Here is a 25,792-nt window from a genome sequence, read left to right on the forward strand (position 1 = left end):
TGTGTAAATTTTATGAAATGAAAAAAATATAACTAAAGTTAAAAATTAAACGTAAAGGATACAAACATTTTTAATTCTAAAACCTTAGGCCATCAAAATAATGAACAATGATAAATAAAAGAACAAATATATATTAACAATATAATTAATTATTAACTAAACAATTAATTATAATTAAAAATTATGCATATTAAGTAAAATTAATTATGCTACTATTAATAATTGAATTAACTAAAATAAGTATTAAAATTGTATTGGCACTACACAATAGAATACTAAAACCTTATCATTCCGGTCAACGATATGGCTGTAGATTTTAAATTTTGGATTAGGATAGGGATGCCATTTTATTTAATAGACATGCACGCGATGGAGAGTGCTAGCGAGTTTACTGGGCTGGGAAAGGGCTATATGATCATGCATGACCTCGCACCACCTGTTACTCATGAAGGGTAAGCTTGGTTATATAGAAAATGCTAGTAGTGAGGGTTTGATCACTTGTAAATGACGTGCAAGTTAGACCCGACCATGGGTTGGGTCCGAATCGGACCTGGCCTAGATCCATAACTGGGTCAATGGGTCGAAATCGAAATCAGCCTGTCTAGGGTCGGGTTGGCCACCAACGGTTCGAACTGTCGATTTAGTTGTTTTTTTTATTTTTGCGTTTACCGTTGGAATCGTCAGTTAACCAATGGTTTCCACTGTTGGGAGGGTTTTTTTTAAATGATTGAGATTATTTGACTATTTTTTGATTAATGGTTATGATCAAAGTTTTCCCATTCTCTCCATCATAATAAAAGAAATTCTAGTTTATCCAGTGTCAATTTGTTGTAGAACATACGTTTAGTTTCGGAGATAATATATTAGATGAATGATGATCTACTTTGTCTCTTGACACTTTGGAAGCAAAGTATTACTTGATGATTGGACAAAAACTAAAAAAAGAATATAAGGAATGGAACTTTCATCGTCATAGAAGACTTTGATACCGAAGAAACTAATACTACGGAAACGGGAAATGGAAGTAAATAATAACGCCACTTTCTAAGGTAACAAAGTAAAAAGGTAAGCGAATTACATGAGCTTTGATTCCCATACTCTAAGGGGATACAAAGACAATTTAAATAAATGCAAACCCTTTTTATATATATTGGCGGTTCTGAACCGTTGAACAGTTGGTTCAAAACCGTGGTCGGGTCTAGTGCAAGTTGCAAACTCATATGCAGTTCGAGCCTTAAATCTAAAGCTGTAAATGCAACCATGATTAGAAATGTCCCTAAATTGCATTTTTGGCCTACATGTGGTAAAAATGTAAAATGGATTCCAACAAGTGACTATTTTGTGGCATAAAACTTATCAAATATTAGTGTGATGCAGTTACTTTTTATTAGGAATTATCGAATTAAATATAAAGATAAAAAACTAGTAATTAGCTATGTTTAAAGATCAATTGTATGATCTCCCTTGGTTAGAACTTGATGTCCTCAGGATCCAAAATAGTACTTATTGTCCAGAAATGACCTCTGATTGGAAACAAACCTAATGGTGGTTCTGCCATCTCTCAGACAATGCTTAATAAATATCATGACTAAGATTAGGCCTGTTATGTAGCGTTGCCATAGTACTTACTGCAGTGGCTTCGCATAAGAATGAATCAACTCATTAATGATGTTAGGCCCAATCACCATAAGCATACATGAATAGATATCATCTCATTCATCCTAGGCCTATAATGTACCCATTCATTAGTTCATAATTTCAAGTTGGATTAAGCAAGGGCATGAAGTGTACTTAGAAAGCGTTGATATTTTTAATGAAGCCATCTAAGAAGTAATTGAATTATAAATGACATAATTCAGAAACAATCAACAAATTCAAAAAGACTGAAGCCATTCTTATTTTTACAAAATTTAACAATGAAATGATTCGAGAGGAATAGTGCATTCAGTTGCAGTTGCTTGTTGATCGTGGTTTAGCACAAAGTTTGAATTTTCAGAACTTTAAAAGTAAGCCATGACAAGTCTAAGCTTGTTGGTCTCATGGAGTATTATGTAAATACACTAAGGAATGATTACGTAGGAGATGGAAAGGTGAATTTTAGATAAGACAGTGATGTTCGAATAGACTTGATCCCAAAAACTAAATAAACAATTATCCATATTAATTTACTACCAATCCTAGAAAAAAAAATTCAGTTCAAAAGTAACGGATCACAGTGCAATAATTATTAACATCTCCGAACTGGGATTCATAATTTAAATGATTCTCTTTTCTGCGTCAAATGATCAATCTGGAGTTGATAGGTGCTTGTTCAGTATACTTCTGCATTTGCCAATTGTGTGACAATTTTTGTTTGTTTCTTGATTTCATAAGATGTACTTGCTATGCGCATTGCAGAAATCTTTGAAGATAGAGCATTTCCTATGGCAACTTTTCAATATTGAAAATGAGATGGAAAAAATCTCTGATGAACTTGATAAAGAAAAGAAAAAGTTGGAGGAAGTTCTTTCATTACAGAAGGATTGTGACTCTGAGGTAGACATGAAAAAGAAAGAACAAGCTGGCTATCTCAAAGAGCTGTCCATACGGGAAAAGAAAATTGCAAAGTTGAAACTTGAGCTTGATAAGAAGGTATGTTTAGTCTACTGGTCATATATTCTTTTCTAACTAATTTGCTATATTGTCAAGTGGTATATTATATACTTAAAATTTTCACATTCTTTCTCAGCAACCAGAACTTCTGAAATTGAAGGAGGAAAAACCTCGCATTAATTCAAAGATTAAAAGCAGCTTAAAAGAGTTGGAGAAAAAGAAAAAAGATCAAAGGAAGCATGCAGAGGAAATAGTTAAGCTGCAGAAGGATCTGCAAGATATCACTGAAGCTATTCATGAGCTCAATGAGCAGGGTAATCAGGGTTTTGGAAAACTTCAACTAGCAGATGATAAACTAAGTGAATATCACAGAATGTAAGTTGACTCTTTAGTTTTTTCTCAGCAATGAAGTGATAAGTGGTGTGGTTGATTATATATATATATATAGAAAGCAAAGTGAATGATGAGAATTCTGTTCTTGTTAGGCTTGCAGAAAGACTTCCAAATTTCAATCACTTAATATTGAAAATCTTATTTCCATTCTTCAATCCACTTTTTCTGGAGGTAATCAAATCTAAAGTTTAAAATCTCATTCTAAGTTGGAGTTTTGGTGGTTGATGAAAATGAGACAGTTTGGGTTCCGTTCCAAGGTGCTGATGCATGGTTTTGCTAGTGAATTATAGTTAGGGGAGCAAGGAGGTGATAAAGAATAGAGAACTATTGCATATGTAGAGGTAAAGTCTAAAGTATCATCCATGTTGGAGTTCTAGTCCGTATTTGTAATAGTACAGGTTTAACATTGTACAAACACTTTAATGTGCTTTGATGTGCATTAAAGCATGCAAACACTTAGCCAATGTATTTATGCCACTTGGCTCCTTGATCACTATGGAATCAAGCTATTTTCTAGTGTAGAATTTTCCCTCTACTTAGACATGTGTTTGTGTGTGAAGGAAAGCCTTGTTAAAACAGTAAAGTTGTTGCTGTGTGACCTAGAGGTCATGGGTTCAAGTCTTGGAAACAACCTCTTGCAAGGCAGGGTAAGGCCGTGTAAAATAGACCCTTCCTTGAGACCTCGCATGGGTGGGAGCTTTATGCACCGGACTGCCTTTTTAGACATGTGTTTGTGTATGCCCACATAGTGCTTAATGCTTACATTGGTTTAGCCCTGCATGTATTCGTTAATCCAATGGTTCATGAAGTTGATGGATAATCTTACCTATATTAACGAACAAATACTAAAATTTTAAATATATCAAATACACAATGAACATCAAAATGTTACAAAAAATAATTTTTTTATTGATATAATATACTAAAAATGTTTTATTATTTTAATTATCTATATATTAATTATATCTATATTTACAAATTATTTATTAATAATATGATATGATAGTTTTATAATGTATCTATGTACATATATGAAGGAGAGCTTTGGTACAACAGTAAAGTTATTGTCGTGTGACTTTGTGATCTTGTAACGGTAAGACTGCGTACAATATACCCACTCTGGTCTGCCCCTTCCTTGGGATCCGACATTGGTGGGAGCTTCGTGCACTGGATTGCCCTTTATCTATGTGTATATACACACATACAAAGTATATGTAAAATGAATTACATATGACACCATGGCCATACTATCTAAATATGTTGATAGTATATACTAGTGTACATAGCAACAATACATTTTCCTCATAGTTAATTGTTTGATATCGTTTACTTTTTTCTTTATTTCCTATTTTTTAAATATTATTTTGGATTACAATAGCATGTATCTGATACCTGTAGTGTTTTGCTTGGTTGAACCCATTACTGATACTAAGAACTGTGAGATTTACCTTCCATATTTGGTGTAAAGGCTGCACTTGTTTCAGAATTATGTTCAGGAGAGATGGAACAGGCTGTATTTGGTTTTCAACAAAAACATCATGTTAGTCTCATTACAGATTTTTTGTGTGGAATAATGTTGTTGGTTTGTTAGAATGTGTATTTCATATTAGAATGTGTATTTCATATGACATATGTCAAGAATGATAGGAAGATCCACGTTGTTGCTACTGTTGTTTTGATTATGGATTGAGATTTATTTTTCTGATCCTCTTTATGAGGACTCATGAATATTCATAACCACGGGTTTAAACTGCATTTTAGGCAGTAGGTAGTCAGCCCACCCCATACATGTGCAGCACATGGAGGCATACATGTTTGTATTAAAAAATATTAAAAATATCTATATTGACGACTAACGTATACCCAACAAAGTATGTTAGTTATTCCATCCAATTCATAATCCACAGAAAAATATGACAATTATACAATGAAAAACATATAATGCAACAATAGTAATACCTAAAGGTTTTACTTACGTGCTACTGCAAACATTAATGTTTCACAATAATAGGAATTAGTCTTTGACTAGAAAAAATCATCAAAAGTTTATTTTTGAGTTCTTGATAATCAAATGAACAAACTAATTAGTTTATTTATATATTTATTTTTTCAATCCATAGTTGTGCACCTAGCCGGACAAGGTTCCTGAAACTATCTAATGTAACCACATATTAGTATACAATGCAATCCCTTGACTAAAACACCTAGGTACTGTTAATAACAAAAGCTTATATTGTTTATGGCTTCATCTGACCATACTTTACAGTTATAGATCACTTGTCGTTGGGATTTTTTTTCTCTTAATTGCATAAATGTGACCGTAAATGAACTTTGACAAGCTTACAAATAAAAATGTCCATGAATGTTAATGTACTTAGTTTGCTCAAGCATGTTGATTTATCTTATTGACCTTAAAAATATATTCTAGCTTGTTTTTTTTGTTATTTTTATACTATATGAACATAAACAAGTTGAGCATCACTCTTGTTCTTCAAAGTTTGCTTATTTGCAGTACTAGTTGCGAAGTCATTCTTTAGAGATAACAAAATGTATCATCGCAATTTGCTAGGCATTTGTTTTAAGACTTTAAATACCTAGTTGAACTCTAGTATTCATGTTGTGGGGTTAAGGCAACGAACATATGATTTTCTTCTTGCTTGATATGCTTGGCTCTTGTTGCATAAGTTTTCTTGTCACTATATATGTGGTTCTTGATGCTACAGTAAGGAAGAGGCTGGAATGAAGACTGCTAAGTTAAGAGATGAAAAAGATGTTCAAGATAGGCAATTACATGCAAACATAGAGGTGGAACAGAATTTGGAAGAAAATCTTCAGCAGTTGCTTAATCGAGAAAGAGAGCTGTCCTCTCAAGAGGATGATTCCCGTAAAAGATTAAAGCAATTATCTGATTCAGTTACAGGGTATAAGAAGGAGCTTGAAAAGCTTAAGAAAGAACTGAGTAAGATTACAAAAGATCGCCAGAGTTCAGGGTTAGTAGATAGCCTGCTTTTCTAAAGTTGAGCTTTTTGTATTCCGGTCCCTTTGGAGATTTAACATGGATTAAAATTCCAAACACTTACTCTTCATAAATTCCTTGTGATGTTACTTGTCTCATGCCAACTTCCATCTCTTTTTGCTCAGGTCGAAATATCAGGGTCTAAAACAGAAACTTGATGAAGTAGATCTACAATTACGTGAGCTAAAAGCTGATAAGCATGAAAGTGAGCGAGATGCTCGGCTCTCTGAAACTGTTCAGAATCTCAAAAGGCTTTTTTCTGGGGTTCATGGTCGCATGACTGAACTTTGCCGTCCCTCACAGAAGAAATATAACCTTGCTGTCACTGTTGCTATGGGTAAATTCATGGATGCTGTGGTGGTTGAAGATGAGAATACAGGAAAAGAGTGTATCAAGGTATTTCCTTTGGAAGCTTAATATTTTATTTAGAATTTCTTTGCTGTAGAAGGGGAGCCTTGGTGCAACGGTAAGGTTGATGTCATGTGACCTAGAGGTCACGGGTTCAAATCCTGGAAACAGTCTCTTGCCAAAGGCAAGGTAAGGCTGCGTACAATGGATCCTTTCCCCGGACCCCGCATGGCAGGAGCTTCGTGCACCGGACTGCCCTTTTTTAATTTCTTTGCTGTCTTTTCTGGTCTCAACTATTGAGTAAATACATTTCTTATGGCTAAGCTACCAGTTCCTTTTAAAAAAACTAGGGTTTCTGAATCATAGGCTATTTGGTAGACTTCAGATGAATAGAATTGTCAAAGATCTATAGTTTTCTGTCATGTTTCATTGAGTAATTGTGTATTCTTGTATGACCACTGTTTTGAGATTTTTTTGTTTTTTATATATTACGCATTTCATTGTTAAACCTTTAATAGCTGCTAGTCCTTGCTTAACAGTCATGATGCTTTCACTACAAAATTAATCCCAATTAGCGACCAAAAAATCGGTCCCTAATCGGTCGCTAAATCCGTTTAACGACCGATTAGGGACCGATTACAAAAATCGCTAAATAATTCGTCGTAATTCAAATTAGGGACCGATTTTAGATTCGGTCGCTAATTAGCGACCGAAATCTAATTCGGTCCCTAATATTAGGGACCGCACAAAATTCGGTCTCTAATTTTAGGGACCGAATGGATATTTCGGTCCCTAAAATTAGGGACCGAATTTTTATTCGGTCGCTAAAATTAGGGACCGAATTCAAGATCGGTCCCTAATTTAGGGACCGAATGTTAAAAATCGATCGGTAAAATTAGGGTTTCTTTGCTGCCCTTTTTTAACAGTCATGATGCTTCGTGCACCGGATTGCCCTTTTTTAATTTCTTTGCTGTCTTTTCTGGTCTCAACTATTGAGTAAATACATTTCTTATGGCTAAGCTACCAGTTCCTTTTAAAAAAACTAGGGTTTCTGAATCATAGGCTATTTGGTAGACTTCAGATGAATAGAATTGTCAAAGATCTATAGTTTTCTGTCATGTTTCATTGAGTAATTGTGTATTCTTGTATGACCACTGTTTTGAGATTTTTTTGTTTTTTATATATTACGCATTTCATTGTTAAACCTTTAATAGCTGCTAGTCCTTGCTTAACAGTCATGATGCTTTCACTACAAAATTAATCCCAATTAGCGACCGAAAAATCGGTCCCTAATCGGTCGCTAAATCCGTTTAACGACCGATTAGGGACCGATTACAAAAATCGCTAAATAATTCGTCGTAATTCAAATTAGGGACCGATTTTAGATTCGGTCGCTAATTAGCGACCGAAATCTAATTCGGTCCCTAATATTAGGGACCGCACAAAATTCGGTCTCTAATTTTAGGGACCGAATGGATATTTCGGTCCCTAAAATTAGGGACCGAATTTTTATTCGGTCGCTAAAATTAGGGACCGAATTCAAGATCGGTCCCTAATTTAGGGACCGAATGTTAAAAATCGATCGGTAAAATTAGGGTTTCTTTGCTGCCCTTTTTTAACAGTCATGATGCTTCGTGCACCGGACTGCCCTTTTTTAATTTCTTTGTTGTCTTTTCTGGTCTCAACTATTGAGTAAATACATTTCTTATGGCTAAGCTACCAGTTCCTTTTAAAAAAACTAGGGTTTCTGAATCATAGGCTATTTGGTAGACTTCAGATGAATAGAATTGTCAAAGATCTATAGTTTTCTGTCATGTTTCATTGAGTAATTGTGTATTCTTGTATGACCACTGTTTTGAGATTTTTTTGTTTTTTATATATTACGCATTTCATTGTTAAACCTTTAATAGCTGCTAGTCCTTGCTTAACAGTCATGATGCTTTCACTACAAAATTAATCCCAATTAGCGACCGAAAAATCGGTCCCTAATCGGTCGCTAAATCCGTTTAACGACCGATTACAAAAATCGCTAAATAATTCGTCGTAATTCAAATTAGGGACCGATTTTAGATTCGGTCGCTAATTAGCGACCGAAATCTAATTCGGTCCCTAATATTAGGGACCGCACAAAATTCGGTCTCTAATTTTAGGGACCGAATGGATATTTCGGTCCCTAAAATTAGGGACCGAATTTTTATTCGGTCGCTAAAATTAGGGACCGAATTCAAGATCGGTCCCTAATTTAGGGACCGAATGTTAAAAATCGATCGGTAAAATTAGGGTTTCTTTGCTGCCCTTTTTTAACAGTCATGATGCTTCGTGCACCGGACTGTCCTTTTTTAATTTCTTTGCTGTCTTTTCTGGTCTCAACTATTGAGTAAATACATTTCTTATGGCTAAGCTACCAGTTCCTTTTAAAAAAACTAGGGTTTCTGAATCATAGGCTATTTGGTAGACTTCAGATGAATAGAATTGTCAAAGATCTATAGTTTTCTGTCATGTTTCATTGAGTAATTGTGTATTCTTGTATGACCACTGTTTTGAGATTTTTTTGTTTTTTATATATTACGCATTTCATTGTTAAACCTTTAATAGCTGCTAGTCCTTGCTTAACAGTCATGATGCTTTCACTACAAAATTAATCCCAATTAGCGACCAAAAAATCGGTCCCTAATCGGTCGCTAAATCCGTTTAACGACCGATTACAAAAATCGCTAAATAATTCGTCGTAATTCAAATTAGGGACCGATTTTAGATTCGGTCGCTAATTAGCGACCGAAATCTAATTCGGTCCCTAATATTAGGGACCGCACAAAATTCGGTCTCTAATTTTAGGGACCGAATGGATATTTCGGTCCCCAAAATTAGGGACCGAATTTTTATTCGGTCGCTAAAATTAGGGACCGAATTCAAGATCGGTCCCTAATTTAGGGACCGAATGTTAAAAATCGATCGGTAAAATTAGGGTTTCTTTGCTGCCCTTTTTTAACAGTCATGATGCTTCGTGCACCGGACTGTCCTTTTTTAATTTCTTTGCTGTCTTTTCTGGTCTCAACTATTGAGTAAATACATTTCTTATGGCTAAGCTACCAGTTCCTTTTAAAAAAACTAGGGTTTCTGAATCATAGGCTATTTGGTAGACTTCAGATGAATAGAATTGTCAAAGATCTATAGTTTTCTGTCATGTTTCATTGAGTAATTGTGTATTCTTGTATGACCACTGTTTTGAGATTTTTTTGTTTTTTATATATTACGCATTTCATTGTTAAACCTTTAATAGCTGCTAGTCCTTGCTTAACAGTCATGATGCTTTAGGACGTGGGTACTCTGGAATATAATTGAAATAGGAAAAGTATTCTACTTTTTAGGATATTATCCTTCTCATTTATTTGATGTCACATACAGGTAGAATATCAACTTTCGAACAAAACATTTCTCAATTTATCTAATACATAGAGGTCGATATTTATGGGCTATGATCCAATTCCTGAAGAGACTGAATTACCAAAAACTATAGGTTCTGAGGAGTGGCTGAAGTCATTGGTCAAGACATATAATCAAAACTTGGATTGCTCATGATATGTTATCCAATGTGCATATTTTTCTTATGTATTATGCCTCATGATCGTGCACATTCCACTCTGGCAATCCTTCATGCGAATTTCGTCTATCTTCTCCTTCGTGTAACCACTCTGCACCAGTCAGTGTGCTTTGATGCGAGTTTCCTCCTTTCGCCTGATGATGAACTGCGATAATCATTCATGTCTAGCTCACGTTGTTGTCTCATCTTCAACGTCATCCCTCTTGCCAATGTTCCTCATTTGGCCTTTGTTATTTGTTTGAGCATTGCATGTTGTATTCGAGCCACCTACTCTCGTTCGACTTTGCATGCTGCAAGATCCATCTGCCGATACCTCCACTTTCTCCGATCTATCTATTGATGTCTCAATCTGTGCGATTTGGCTTTGCCAATGCTCCTTTGATCTGTAACTTTCTTCAGTTGTTGTGTGATATGGCAGCCATCTTGTATGCAAACGATGAAAGGGATTCACGCTGCCCTTTATCATCTTCAGATGTCGTCCTTCCATGTCTAGTTGTTGGCTCGCATAAGCTTATGTCTCCTGCCTTATCTTTGCAAGCAAGCCCCTGCATGTGTGGTATTTCATGCATCTTGATCAGTCTGCTTGCCTTATCTTTCTATGTGCGTCATTCCACAGATTTCAAGCCTATGTGACCTATCTCTTTATGCGCTTCATTCCACGGATCTCAAACCAACAAGCCCTACTTCACCATGTGTGTCATTCTGCAAATTTCATCTCTCCTCTCTCTGTGTGCATCATTTGATGAACTCATCTGTCCTCTCTCTGCATGCATCAAACATATGAAATTGGATACATCATCGCTTGGTGTGTGTCATTCCAAAACATATCAGTCGAATAGTCAAATGTATTTGTAACAAGCTAGTCTCCATAGTATATTTGAACCAAGTTGAGGTGAAGTGTTAGAGAGAGTAAATATGTAGGGGGTCAAGAACTTAATATCTCCTATGCATCAGTAATCAATAAAAGTAGAGGTCTTTTTAGAATTTCTTGAGAAGGAAGAAACCTAATTTTTTTTCCTTAACAATGATGTTGCAACAATACGAGAAACCATGTGCGTATCTCATCAAGAGCTTGCATGCTTCTTTGTTTGCTTTTTTAGAATCTTTAAACTAATTGTGCCAATTTTAGAAAGAAGCTGAAAATGGTGTTTGGTGTTGCTGTTGGTACCAAGGTGCCACATCTTGTTACGGTTCACTTTTTTTGGCTCTAGCACAGCATGGTCTCTCAATTGATACAACTTGAAGGAACTGAAATTTAAGGTGCTGAGAGATAACACTTCAATGATATGATAGGCAATGCTCATGCTGTTGATTTACTTACAGTCTACAAGAGACAATGAAAGTTACATATCAACATATAAAAAGTGGCAAGATAAATTAATTTGTAAACTAAAAATCAAACTCCAATACTCAAAGCATAAATAAAGAGTTAAATCAAGCATCAATATTTAGGGTTGTAAACAAGCCAAGCCGAGCTAAACTTTATGATGTTCAAGCTTGTTTAATAAGGTAACTAAGTCAAGCCGAGCCTAAAATAAACCAAACTTTTGAAATGATTGTTCAAGCTTGATTTGACTTTTTTTATGAGCTTAAGCTTGGTTCGTTTAGATGTTATCAAACTCTCTATTCAAGCTTGTTTGATTGTTTGAAACTTTTACATTTTAAGCTTGCTTGGTTGGTTATTAAGCATTATAATACAAATTTATTTGTTCATTTTAAAATTTTCTTTCTTTATTTAGCATGTTGATAAGAATTTTATTGATCAACATGATTCACAAATATTGTTTATGAACGTTGTTTACAAATATTGATCACGAACGTTATTTACGAATATTGTTCACGAATGATGTTCATTGTACACAACGTTGTTCACCAACGTTAACGAGCTGAATAGATATGTATTACAAGATGTTTTGTTTAAATTCATGAGTTGTTCAAACTTGTTTATTCTTTGAATTCTGTATTTTTTGTTCAATAAACAGAGTTATTGTTATTGTTATATCTATAATTGATCTTATATGTATTGAACGAGTTCCTATACATAAACAAGCTCTTACCAAGCCGAACACTAAATTTGTTGCACGAAGTGATTTTCAGTTCATTTAACCCTACCAATATTCATTTAAAATTAACATATAAATAATAAAAAGAGGAACTACAATATGAAACTAAATCTAACTACTGCAAAGTCTGTTATCAATTTCAAAGTTGCATTTATGGATCATTAAAGTGATATATCAAAATAAGATGGTCTAGTTTTAGATCCTTCAAAAATCTAAGGGATATAGGAACTGACTACAGCATCCCATTGGTGGCATGAACGGCGACCCCATTGGCGGCATGAACAGCGGCCCCATTGGCGGCATCAACTGCGGCCGGCGGGGGAGGAGGCATGCCAGCTGCAGCAGCTGGAATGGCAGCTGCCATGTAGATCGTGGTAGCGGCGGCGCCGGCGGCAACAGCAGCTTCAGGGGTACCGACGATGGCGGAGCGAGCCACGTCGATGGTGAGGCTGTCTTTGAGGCTATCGAAAAGGGACAACATCATCGCAGCCGGCTGCCGCTTGGGCGGAGGAGGGCGGGTGGAGCTGTCGGTGCAACGGAAGAGGAGGAGCTCCCGAAGAGAAGGATGCCAACAGGGGGTGGCCTTCCGGATGCGGCAATCGAGATTGTCGGTTCTCGTTCAGCCGCCGATCACGGCTCCCTAGCACCTATTTTCTTTTCCCTTTAAACTCTTGGCAATTTCTTTTTCTCGTCCGTCAGTCCTCACTAACTTGGAAATTAAACTAATAACACAATGACCCAACACACGCTTTCGGAAATTGAACCAGTCCATTGAATAGGTTTGATTTGTTTCAACTTTGGCTCATCCATAAACATCTATTTGAAGTTCAACTCAAGTCCAGATTGGAAACCGATGTTGCATCTCGCCCTATAGAAGTCTAATTAACCCCAAATTGAATCCAAACAGACTCTGATCAACCCCAAATGAGCTCCTAAATGTTCCAGTAAGATCATTGTTGATGCAGATTTCAGTAATTAGTGATTCACTCCCCACTCCCTCAATATCAATTAATAGACAAAAAAAAATTCAGAAAATAACACCCATTCACGAACTTATCTCATGCTCAAGAAAAAGAAATGCTTGAGTATTGTCTTGACAGTTAGTGTCCAAGATATCCATTGTCATTCCACTCCTTTACTAAATAGTGTTGAACTTAACCAACCCTTCATCAATTAAATCTAAATTGTGTCCAAACCAATTTTATGATATATATTGAGCAATGAATTCAGTGCCATGGTTAACACAAATTCGAGCTGTTTTGAGTAAATTAATTTGATTGATTCAAACCAGATTCAACTTGAACTAACCTGTTTGAGTCAAAATCCACATTGGTTCAAAATCATAATTAATCCAAAATCAATCCTAAATCACATTTAGGTCAGCTATCACTTACATACACAATGTAAAACTTAGTTATAATTTCTATCATGAAATATTTTATTTATTAATATGACAAAGCATGGGTGGTCAAAATATTCAGTCTTATGTGACCGTTGTATACAAAAATATAACCTTGCAGAGATGAGAAGATGGATGTGTAGAGCTACAAGAAAGGATAAAATAAAAATATCAATATCTAATAGCTCCAAGACATGATAAAATGAGAGTAAATACTAGATTGAAATGGTCAAAAATCACTAATTTATAGTTGGAAGAAAAGCTATACCTATTAGAGTGTAAGGTGCAATAGGTAGGGAGAGACCAAAGAAAACATTAGTAAATGTAATAAAAAATCTAAGGCATTCAGAATATCCGAGATAGAAAACTCTGTAGAGACTCCCATAATCAGAAAACCCATAGGGCACTGATTGCGACTGCAAGTTTTATAAGGCAATGACAAAGCTTCCTCGGCCTATCTAAGATTATAACGAAGCTTCGATGACTTGTTCGAGATGATGACGAGCTTCAATGATCTGTTCGAGATGACAATGGAACTTCTACAATTTTCGAGATAATTATGAAGCTTTCACAAGATGTCCGACATGACCATGAAACTTCCATGATGTTTCTGAGTTCCAGGCTTCCACTTGCTGCTGAGATGTTGCTACAAGTTTCCTCAAGGCGACTGTGTGATGAAGTTAGGCCATTAGAGTTTTCTGTGTTTCCATTCTTCTGATCTTCTTTTTCTTTCTGCTCTCCAATTTCTTCTGTGCATTTTGGTATTTTCGGCATCAAAACATCTTGTTTTGGCCAGATGTAAAATCCCAACTTGAAACGAGATTGCAAACCTTGATTTGCATAGAGTTCAATGAAGAGATAAAATTTATGTGCCAATCTCAGATCTCAAATAGTTGTGACAAACATGACTTTATCATGATCATGATGAAGAACGAACATAATGCATCATTATTACGGTTTTGTAGATCTTATGTTGGCTGATACATCAAACACACTTTATTTCTCTCCTTTTTTTAAAAGTTCTTTGCTGATTCAGATCCAATTATCCTACCAATATGACAAATACGACTAGGCTTTTTGACTATTCTATCGGTACTATTTTTTCACAACCTAGTTTAAGATCTATTGCTTTTTTTGCTTGAGGTATGGAGTTTAAAGAAGAATAATATTTCAAGTGTTATTATTAGATTAACTGACATTTCTTTTGATATTAGTATTTGAAGGAACAACGACTCCCTCCCCAAACATTCATCCCTTTGCAGTCAATTCGTGTGAAGCCAATAACTGAGAAATTGCGTAATCTAGGCGGAACTGCACAGTTGGTCTTTGATGTGATACAATATCCTATTTGTTGAAAAACTTTAAATTGAATTTATCTTTTCCAATTCAATAGCAAAAATGTATAGTTGTACTTATGTGATGATAGATCAATATCTTTTCTTTACCTGGGACATTTTATTGTCGTTGATTTATTCCCTCATGATGAAACAATCTGTTTACATATGGTCAGAGCAACAATAAAATTGATATTTTTGGTGAATCCCCACCTGTTGTTTTTTTTTCTCAACTGTTATGTAGTTTTGCACATCCTTTTAACAGATTTCATACTGCATATGCGGTCTTATTTAGTTTTGTCAAGGATGTGCATTAGGCTGGTGTTGTCTTCCTCCCTTTTCTTTCTTTCTTTTTTTTTTATTGCATGTTAAGAAATTAGCACATGTCATCATTCAATTGTTTCTGAATTTTCTTTCTCCTCTTTTTGATTGGGTAAACCTTTTTTTTTTAAAATTAGTAGTAAGCTAATACATATTTTTTTCTTGATACTAGGGTTTCCATTACTGTTTCTGTAATCTTTATTGTTGCAGAAAAAGCAGTTCATGATATCTTATTTTTTGCACGAAACAAATTAGTAAGCTAATACATTATTTCTTCTTAGTGTTAGGGCTTTGCCATTGCTGTTTTATAATTTATTATTGGTGAAGAAAAAGGCAGTCCATTATGTCTTATTTTTGGACAAAATAAATTAATAAATTGCACCAGATATTCCTGCTTTTTCTCCTATTCATTTTCTTAGTGTGCATATAGATGTGGTATCCCAAGTCTCAGAAATGTCCATTTAAATCTATTTGCTACTGGTCATTTCGAAGCTGAACTAGTCATCTGTTCCTTTAACATTTTCACATTTGATCGATCCTTGGAGAAAGCCATCTTGTATGCTGTTGGGAATACTCTTGTATGTGATAAGCTTGACGAAGCTAAAGTTTTAAGCTGGACAGGGGAGAGGTACAAGGGTAAGTGCTTCACTTATCTGATGATATGATTCCTACTCACTGTGCTGTATAATTATGTTGTATCCTACTTCTCTTAATGTCTTCTTTTAGTTGTCACCACTGATGGAATTCTCCTTACAAAATCTGGTACAATGACTGGTGGGTTAAGTGGTGGAATGGAAGCCAAGTCAAATAAGTGGGATGATAGCACGATTGAAGGTTAATCTGTTCATTGCCTTTTTCTCTCTTTGTTCAATAACAATCTTATGTTCTTCCAACTGGATATTATTTATTTGATGCAGCTCTTAAAAAACGGAAGGATCAGTTGGAATCAGAAATGGAGAGTCTTGGGTCATTAAGAGCATTACAAATGAAAGAATCTGAAACATCTGAAAAGATCACAGGGCTTGAAAAGAAAATTCATTATGCCAAAATCGAGGAGGTAAACATGGTTCTAGTTAACTTTTTGAGGCCATTTTCCTTGTCATTTTTTGTTGCCATGGTTGATTGATTTGGATAAGATTAACTTGAAGTTGAGAACTCTTTTTATTTTTGGATGGTTTGAAATCTTGTACCATGTCGGGTGAAACGGTCGGAGCTTATCATTTTGGTAAATTCCCGAAACTTGATACTACTCAACACCAAGGTTTAAAATCTCGAGTTGTGTTATAGTTTTGGTCTTTGACTAAAAAAATACTATTCCAGTATTGTGCTGACTCTCTAATACATGGTATCGATGACAGATTAGAGGTTGAAGGAGATGAAGTGTAGGAGACATTATCTGTGTTGAGTGGTATCGAGTTTCAATAATTTATCAACATAATATATTTTGACCGTTTCACTAGGCATGGTACTAGATTTAAAATCATACTTTGCACAAATAATTTTTTTTCTTGTGCTTCATCTCCTTTCTTCTTCAACTTCAATCTGTTACTGACACCATGCATCGAGACATCGGCACGATATCGAAATAGTATTATTCTAATCAAAGATCGAAACTTCAGCATGGCTTGAGATTTTGAACTTTGATTTTGGAATCATTAGCTTTTGTATTATGATCTGCCTTTTCGTGGAAAGAATACTTCTGTATCTTTTTTCATTTATTACATGTCTTAACAGTCTGCCTAAAGGATAACCGGTGTCGTATTATTTAACCTGAGAATTGATGATAAGAAATTGTGGCATTATATTGTTATGACTGTGAAAGGTAAGAGCACCAGTAATGTGGGCTACAATTCATTTTAGTTACTGATTACTACTTTTTTGGATAAATGAATTCCTAATTTGCATTTTTCCCTAATGCTGAACTTTCAATTTATGGAAGTTAAATTCATTCTGTAAAAGTATACTTGGAATTCATTCTGCTTGATAATCTCTTGTCATGTTTCTATGGATGTTTGTAGTCATTTCAAGTTCTTGTGCTAATTTAAGTGTCTTGTCTATTGGTTGTGGTAGTCATTCTGAGTTTTTGCTAATTTAACCTTGTTCTTTACCATTTACATCTCCTCCATCTAATATAGGCTTGCTTTTGGGAAAAATAAATGGCTTAGTTCATTTATTTCACATATGTTTCAATGTTGTACACCAACTTAATAAGATTAATAATCTAGTACATCTTTTAATTTCACTGATGCAATGCTGACATGACAGACATAATATTATTGCAATAGCATATTTTAATAATTGTCTTATTACGTTTAATATTACTAAACTGAAATTCTTTAATTATGTTTATAAACAAATGATTTTGTGTTATTTTCTTTCCTCTTTCCTGTCCTTCCTCTCTCTTGTTGCTCAGCATGCCACTTCTTGCTCCATGAGCCCTAGCTGCTAGCGTTGTATCCCTTTTTACTTTTCCTCTCGGCCTCCTTTTCCTTTGTCTCTTTCCCATAGCGTGCCACTCACCACCTCTTCCCAATAGTACTCAAGTAGCCTCTACTACATCTTTTTTTTTCCTTCCTCTCTCTCTCCCCCCTCTATCTTCCTATCACTCTAATGCTCTGTTTACTGCAGGGAGCAGATCGTGGAGGGGCAGACTGTATGTAGGGATGTAGATCAACTATGGAAGGAAAAGGAAAGAGATAATCTATCCTTAGTTTACCATGTTAGGAGCGGAAGAAGGGAAAGAGTTGGAAATGCCCTATTATGCCCCCGATCTTCTTTGTCACACAACTTGGGTGTGTAGTGTAGGTCATATGCGTGCCAAGAATAGCAACAGGCTGAGGATGTGAGGTGGGCGGTGTGTCGGGGGGGGGGGGGGGGGAGTGAGGCGATGTGTGCTTGTGGTGGTCGATAGGCTTGGGAAGAAGCTCATGGAGAATAAGGTTTCACTAATGTGGAAGGATGGAAAGAGGCTTCTGCTCATGAGTGGATCAGAATATGACCAAAAATCAATATAGATGGATTCACAATCAGTCCTTTGGGTACTCTGCATTTGATAAATGGCCCACACGTCTCGACTCCCATGCCATGTAAGGGGCTATTCGTTCTTGTTATTTTGCAATTCACTTTGCACTGGATCTTAACCGAAGCATGGACTAGATCCAATCACTTACCTAATTCAGTAAATTTGTCTCCTCTCTCTTTAACAAAAGTCAGACCTAGTCATTAATTGAAGCAGATTGGGATTTTAATCCACCAAAAGACCTAGTCCGTAGAAAATATAACTCAACTTGGGGAAGATGCCTTGTCATGTTGCTTGTGCAGGGAAGATTCAACACTGCTGCTTCTTGTCTTAGATGAAGGGCATCTGGATCTTAGGGCTGGGTGTCAAGCAAGGCAAAAGTAGCATGCTATCGATCTACCTAATATGAGGTATGATGCAGAAGGTTCTGTATCTTGGGTGATAGAACTGCCTCTATGGGATGTCCATTGCAGGGCGTTGAGGTTGTTGCAGGACAAAGCCATGGTTAGTTGGTTTTTAACTTGGTGGTGTTGTGCACATGAAACTAAGGTTAACCTCCCCTATATCCATCACACAGAATCAAACATAAAACTCACAACTTGCTTCCTAATTTGCATCACTTGTCTTGGTTGCTATTGTTCGAAAATGATTGATGCAAGCAGATTCTCTTATTCCATGACTTATCTCAATTATGTTGGCTACTTATGGAGAGAATATAAAAAGGACAGCTTGGTGCACAAATCTTCCGTCAATGCGAGGTCCTAAGGAAGGGTCAAACCATATTGAATTATTGTATGCAGTCTTTTCTTGTATTGCAAGAGGCTACTTCTGCTACTTAAATCCGTGACCACAAGGTCACACAATAATAATTTTACTATTGCACCAAGGCTCCTCTTCAACTTATGGGGAGAATATGAAACAATAACAATAAGGGAGAGAGCGTGGAACAAATACGGTTATGACCAAGAAAGGGCGATTTTCTTCCTATAATGATTTTGTCTGTGATCATGAGGAGAGATGAAACATTAAAAACAGGTGGGAGGAGAAGTGCACCAATCAGAGTACTAGCAGTAGTAAAGGGTGATGCTAAAGTTGAAGAAACAGAGAGATATTTGTATCTTATACTAACTTGTTCTATTCTAATTGGAATTATGTCAGCGCAAGTGCAGCTCTTAGTGACTAACCAAAATATATTGCTAGACATATGTAGAAATCAATTCTAGTACTAGATGTTTTGGTAGCATTATTTATTGAGTCTTGAAAATAATGAGATTATTCTTAGTACAATTGTACAAGAACCAATGCTCCCATATGATGTATGACATTCATTGTCGTTTTAGCAAAGTATAATCATAAGTCACGATGCTTGTTAAAAATTTTGAAAATTTTGTTTTGTAAAATTTTAATTAAATTATATTTAGAGGTGAACAAGCTAAGTGCAAGGGGAATATAGATTAAATCTCATTATTTTGAGTTTGCTGAATAAGGAACAATATTGTTTTGGTATTGTGTGGTCTTGAAGAATGTTGAGTGTTGGCACGCCAAGGTACCAAAATCGTACCATTCTGTCAGGAAATCAAAATTCAGGTACAAAACAATACTTCAAAGCTCAATTACACATAGTAACTCATGTACTTTCATTGACAAGTATTCCTCTTTTAAAGTTTGCTATTACCTCAGTATCTGCCCCCAAAAAATGTCACATTGGAAAATTGGTTGGTTGTAGAATGATCTCTGAATCTTGCCTTGGCATTTTAGCTGAGTGACTCCAAATTTTTTGGCTGAAGAATTTTCTGTTAAGTTTTTTTTGTTGTGTCAGGTAGTATCTGCATTTCATGTTCAATGTTCATTTATTTGGCATTTTATGTATTCTGTTCTTTCCTGGATGTTTATAATCTTCTCATGTTAAAAGATCACATGCAGGCAAATATTCATGAAAAGCTTTCAAAACTAACTGATGAAAAGCAGAATATCAGAGAGGAGATTGATCGCCTAAAACCTGAGCTTCAGAAGGTGATTTCTAATTCCATTGTCCCGTTGCCCATATTAGCCAGCCGCTTATGTGTTTGCTGCTGATCTATCTTGTTTATGCAGTTGAAAAGTGCTATTGCTAGAAGATCTGAAGAGATCCAAAAGCTTGAGAAAAGGATCAATACAATTGTTGATCGAATTTACAAGGATTTCAGTGAATCTGTTGGAGTGAAGAACATTCGTGAGTATGAAGAGGAACAGCTTAAAGCTTCTCAAGAAATGTATGAGAGAAAGCTTAGTTTAAGCAATCAAATGTCAAAGTTGAAGTACCAGTAAGCATTCAACTTTACACCTTTTTTTTCAATATAGTGATCCAAATTTTCAAAGTTAATGTATTGGTAAGCTTTCGATTCTATCTTTTCTACTAACTGGATTTTATTCATGTTGTTTTTTTGGTCTGATTGGCCATCAAAAATCATGTTATTCAATTGTAACATCTTTGACCTGTTGTTCATCAATGATCATTTAAGGCTGTACATTTAGTTACTGTTTCATAGGCCAAGCTTAGCCAGCAACTTTAATTGATATGCTACTCTTGTGGGCTAGAACAAAAGTGTGTTAGAGTCACTTGATTAAGGTTTTTTCTCTAATTGACCATCAAAATCATCTCTTTTTTAGTTTTGAAATTCATTAGTTGTGTGCTGTTTTATTACCAATTTTTCATTGATCATCACTAAATGCAGTGCAGTTTGATATGGAGTAGTTGCCCTAATTGACTTAAATTGCTTTTCTTCTCTTGTAGGCTCAAAAAAAGGACAGTTTTTTTTGACAATTTTTTTGACTGATTGGCCGTCAAAATCATGTTTTCAGTTAACATTCATCTGTTCTGTGTTATATTGCTTTGTCACCAATGGTCATTGAACATGGTGCATTTGGATAGTAAGTCTTAGACTGAAGTTATGTCAAGTGACTCAAATTGCTTTGCTTCTCTTGTAGGCTAGAGTATGAACAAAAGCGGGATATGAAGGCCCCAATTGCAAAGTTGGAATCCTCAATTGATTCTTTAAAGGAAGAGTTGAAAAACGTAAAACAGAAAGAATCTAATGCGGAGAAAGCAGCAGCAGAAATTACAGACCAGATGAAAATAATAGAACAAAAAGCTGATGGTAGCCTTACAAGTTTTATTTATATGCAAATGAATGTCCAAGTATTTTAGCATCTATATCATCTACTCTAGTGGTAATTACTTTTGTTGCTCGTTTGCTCTAATTTTCTTGTCAGGATTATAATATTTAGGAACCAGCAAATCACCCCCTTTTGGTCTGCTACATTTAGTAAAACTAAATGCACACATTAAGTTAGATTTCTCTGACCTCAGCATGAAGGTCTGAATCGCTGAATGAATCTATAAACTAAAGGTAAGAAGAAAAAAAATCTCTCGCTTGTCTTTATTAATGAACCAAGACCTCCTTTTATAATTATAATGAAAATAAATAAATAAATAAATAAATAAAACTATTCTACCTAAAATAAATTATTCTAGCAAATCACTCTAAATTATATCGTATTTACACGCATGATTGGTTCTATACAAGGAAAGATAAAATATTTGATAATTTCCTACACTCAAGCTTGGTTGTAAATATTGCTAAGACCAAACTTACCTTTAAGAACTTTATGAGCTTCTTCAGATAATCCTTTTGTAAGAAGATCATTAGTTGGCAAGATGTAGGAATATACTCAATACTGATAATGCCTTCATTCATCTTTTCTCTAATAAGATGACGATCAACCTTTATACGTTTAGTTCGGTTGTGATGAACAGGGTTGTGAGTTATGCTGTTGGCTGATTTATTATCAAAATGGAGTAGCATAAAATCTTCAAACTGAATTTTTAGATCTTTTATCACTCTTTTGATCTAGATGAGTTCACAAATTCCATGAGCCATAACTTTGTATTCCGTTTCAGTACTATTTCTTGCAATCACATATTGCTTTTTGCTACACCATGTCATTAAATTCACCCATACTATTGTGCAATATCCAAGGTTTAAAATATCGAGCCGTGTCGAGGTTTCAGTCTCGGACCGAAACGATACAGTTTCAGTACTGTATCGTGTCGTGTCAGTGTAGTTTCGATAAATATATTAATTAAAAATAATAAATTTAATCTAAATATTCCAATTAAAAAAAAAAAAATATTTTTAAAAAAATAATAGGAGAATTTTATGAGGCTTTAATTAAGTCTATTTAAATTATCCTAACTATAGCTAGGAGTTGATTAAAATTATTAACCTACTTATTATTAAAACTTAAGTTTAAAAAAAAAATCTAGATTTCGCGCGACAGTGATCGGGGCATGCGCGGGCCCCTCGGTCGAGGCATGCTCGGTCTGCGTGACGCCTCCGGAGGCGTAGCTGGACTCGCGTGATGCTTCTGGACAATATCCCATCCAGAACACTAGTGCTGGTGTCTGTTTGTTGGTGGAACGAAAAATTTCGTCAATATCGAGTGAAACAACTCGAGATTTCAATCCTCGCAATACCTAGAAGTTGACTTTCTATCATTAATTGATCTTGCCAAATCTGTATCAGTGTATGCACATACTCTTCTATCCTCTGTTTTTGCAAAGAATAAGCTCTTCCCAGAAGTTGGTTTCAGGTATCTCAAGATTTTGTATACTGCATTCAGACGACCTTGATATGGTGAGTACATATATTGATTTACTAGGTTAACTGTAAAGGCAGTATTTGGGTGTGTATGTGAGAGTTAAATGAGTTTTCCAACAAGATGTTGATAACTACCTTTGTAATCGGTTCTCCTTTAAATATTTTTTTCCTTATTCTCCAATTCAATTGACATGTTACTTGGCTTGCATCCTAACATGCTAGATCTAAAGTGTATTTCCTTTAAGAGACTGAAATATCCTTTTTGTTTTGAGCAATCTTCATTCCTAGAAAATATCTTAGTATTTCAAGATCTTTGACTTCATGCACACACTCTTCTATCCCGAGTATTTGCAAAGAATAAGCCCTTCCCAGGAGTTGGTTTCAAGTATCTTCATGCACACACTCTTTATCCTCAGTCTTTGCAAAGAATAAGCCCTTCCCATGAGTTGGTTTTAGGTATCTTAAGATTTTGTATATTGCATTCAGACGACCTTGATATGATGAGTACATATATTGACTTACTAGGTTAACTGCAAAGACAATATTTGAGCGTGTATGTGATAGTTAAATGAGTTTTCCAACAAGACGCGGATAACTACCTTTGTCAACTGGTTCTTTTTAAATATTTTTTTCCTTATTCTCCAGTTCAATTGACATATTACTTGGCTTGCATCCCAACATGCTAGATCTAAAATGTATTTCTTTTAAGAGACAGAAATACCCTTTTTATTTCGAGCAATCTCCATTCCTAGAAAATATCTTAGTATTTCAAGATCTTTGACTTCAAATTTTTGTGCCATCATTTTCTTGATTTCTTTTAATTCTTTATTATCATTTTCAGTGATGATACCATCAATATACACTATAAGAATGATGATTTTTCTTTCGTCAGAGTGTTTCACAAATAGTATATGATCTGCTTGTCCTTGAATATATCTAAAATTTTTGATCACTTTGGAGAATCTATCGAACTAGGCACGAGATGAATATTGAGCTTACATACAGTCTTACCACCCAAATTTTCTTGAAATCTTGGAAGTTGATTCATATAAACCTTCTCTTCAAGCTCTCCATTGAGAAAGATATTTTTTTTATATATGTAATGACCAATCTTGATTAGCTTCCAACGATAGAAGAATTTTGATAGTATTAAGTTTGATAACAAGAGCAAAAGTCTTGGTGTAATTAATCCCATAGGTTTAAGTAAAGTCTTTGGCCATCAAACCATCAACCTTGCACTTAATCGTGAAAATCCATTTACAATCAACGATACTTTTCCCTTGTGGCAATTCCACCAAATTCCTGGTATTATTTTGTTTGAGAGTATATATTTCCTCAAGAACAACAGTCTTCCACTCAAGAATAGCTAGTGCCTCCATGACAGACTTGAAAATTAATTCGCTAGACAATTTTGAAGTGAAAACATCAAATGTAGAGGATAAATTAGAATATGAGATAAAGTTTGAAATGGGATGTTTAGTACAGCATCAGACACCATTTTTGAATGCAATTGGTATATCAAGATCGAGAAATGTTCCTAACTCATTATAGGATTCTACCATCGATTTATCTTCTTGGTTGCGGCTAGAATTCACAATATCTTTATTAGCTTGAAAATTTTTTTCTCGAATAAACTAGGGTATCATGTTTTGACTTGATACTCCCGTTGTTTCACTAGTGTGAGGGTCGACTTAGATAGGATTAGATATGGAGACAAGTGTGGTGTCCAAATTAACATTAAGCACAGGGAGAGCATCTTCATCCTCCTTTGAGGACACCCCAGACCGTGGAATGTGCGACGATTAGGTCATGGCGCATTTGGAGAGCACAATTGTTACCACGATCGTCACCACGACCATGGAACGTGCCACAGTTAGGCCATGGCGCATTTTGGAGAGCACGATTATCGTCATAGTCGTCCCCATGGCCGTGGAATATGCCATGGTCAGGGTGTAGCACGTTTGGTTCTTTATTTCCTCTAATTTTTTGGAGGTTTGATAGAAATAATGGATACCGTCAAAAAAAGGTGATATCAAAAGTAACACATGTTTTCCTTGTGTGTGGGCAATAACAACGATAACCCTTTTGAGTAGGAGAAACTCGACAAAGACAGTTTTAAGAACTCGAGGGTCAAGTTTATTGTGCTTATGGGCATTGACATGCACAAAAGTCATATATCTAAATGTCTTTAAAGATAGATTATTGAAGCTAAAAATTTGTGGATATATTTGAGTGAGAAAAGACAAAGGTGTGACAGTTTATGGAGCGATTAGAGAGACAATTGATAAGACATGCAGCTGTGAGGATTGTATCCTTCATAAATATTTTGAAAATGCATAGTGAATATAAGGGCACGAGTTACTTTCAACAAATGATGATTTATACGTTCAGAAACTCTATTTTGTTGTGGAGTATCGACGAATGAGCTTTGATGAATAATTCTATTTTTCAATAAATAGTCACCTAAAATGACATTGAAATATTCTTTGTCATTATCGATTCTAAGAATTTGGGTCCGAATCATTTTATGGAAGACTTTGAAGATGTTACTGGTTTCAAATTCGTCATTAAGAAGATAAACCCAAGTACCCTTTGTATGATCATCAATAAATGAAATAAAACATCTTTTCCCATGAGAAGTGCGAATTTATAAGGGGCCCCACATATCACTATGAATTAATGAAAACGGAGTAGATAATTTATATTATTTGGGAGAGAAATAGATGTGAGTATGCTTAGCTAGTTGATACACTTCACAATGGAAAGACAAAGGATCTTTATTAGTAAATAATGATGGAAACAAACACTTCAAATAACCAAAACTATAATGGGCAAGACGATAGCGTCAAAACATTATTACTTTTATCACTAGAAACAGAATTCAAAGTCACATGAGATACTAAAGACTGACTATTTTTATCCTCAAAGTAATAAAGGCCTTTATGAATTCTAGTACCACCAATCGTCTTCCCCGATCATAGGTCTTGAAATTGACACGACAAAGGTAAGAATTTAGGAAAACATTGATTATCAAAAGTGACTTTGCTGACAAAAATCAGATTGCAT

General features: G+C 35.2%; 1 protein-coding gene across 1 annotated transcript in view; it reads left to right on the forward strand.

Moving 5' to 3' along the window:
• LOC141846949 (structural maintenance of chromosomes protein 1) overlaps positions 1-25,792 on the forward strand; it is a 50,897-nt gene that overhangs the window by 17,659 nt on the left and 7,446 nt on the right. The window contains exons 3-14 of the mRNA XM_074734966.1: positions 2,398-2,631; positions 2,729-2,967; positions 5,709-5,975; positions 6,127-6,397; positions 14,627-14,751; positions 15,594-15,703; positions 15,794-15,901; positions 15,985-16,124; positions 20,010-20,099; positions 20,181-20,389; positions 21,054-21,264; positions 22,690-22,718. Coding sequence (XP_074591067.1) covers positions 2,398-2,631; positions 2,729-2,967; positions 5,709-5,975; positions 6,127-6,397; positions 14,627-14,751; positions 15,594-15,703; positions 15,794-15,901; positions 15,985-16,124; positions 20,010-20,099; positions 20,181-20,389; positions 21,054-21,264; positions 22,690-22,718 — 2,033 coding nt within the window. The remainder of the gene's footprint in view (positions 1-2,397; positions 2,632-2,728; positions 2,968-5,708; positions 5,976-6,126; positions 6,398-14,626; positions 14,752-15,593; positions 15,704-15,793; positions 15,902-15,984; positions 16,125-20,009; positions 20,100-20,180; positions 20,390-21,053; positions 21,265-22,689; positions 22,719-25,792) is intronic.

Source organism: Curcuma longa, chromosome 16 (genome assembly GCF_044706935.1).
Source record: "Curcuma longa cultivar G26 ecotype Majalengka, Jawa Barat chromosome 16, ITB_CL_G26_1.1, whole genome shotgun sequence".
Taxonomy (NCBI): domain Eukaryota; kingdom Viridiplantae; phylum Streptophyta; class Magnoliopsida; order Zingiberales; family Zingiberaceae; genus Curcuma; species Curcuma longa.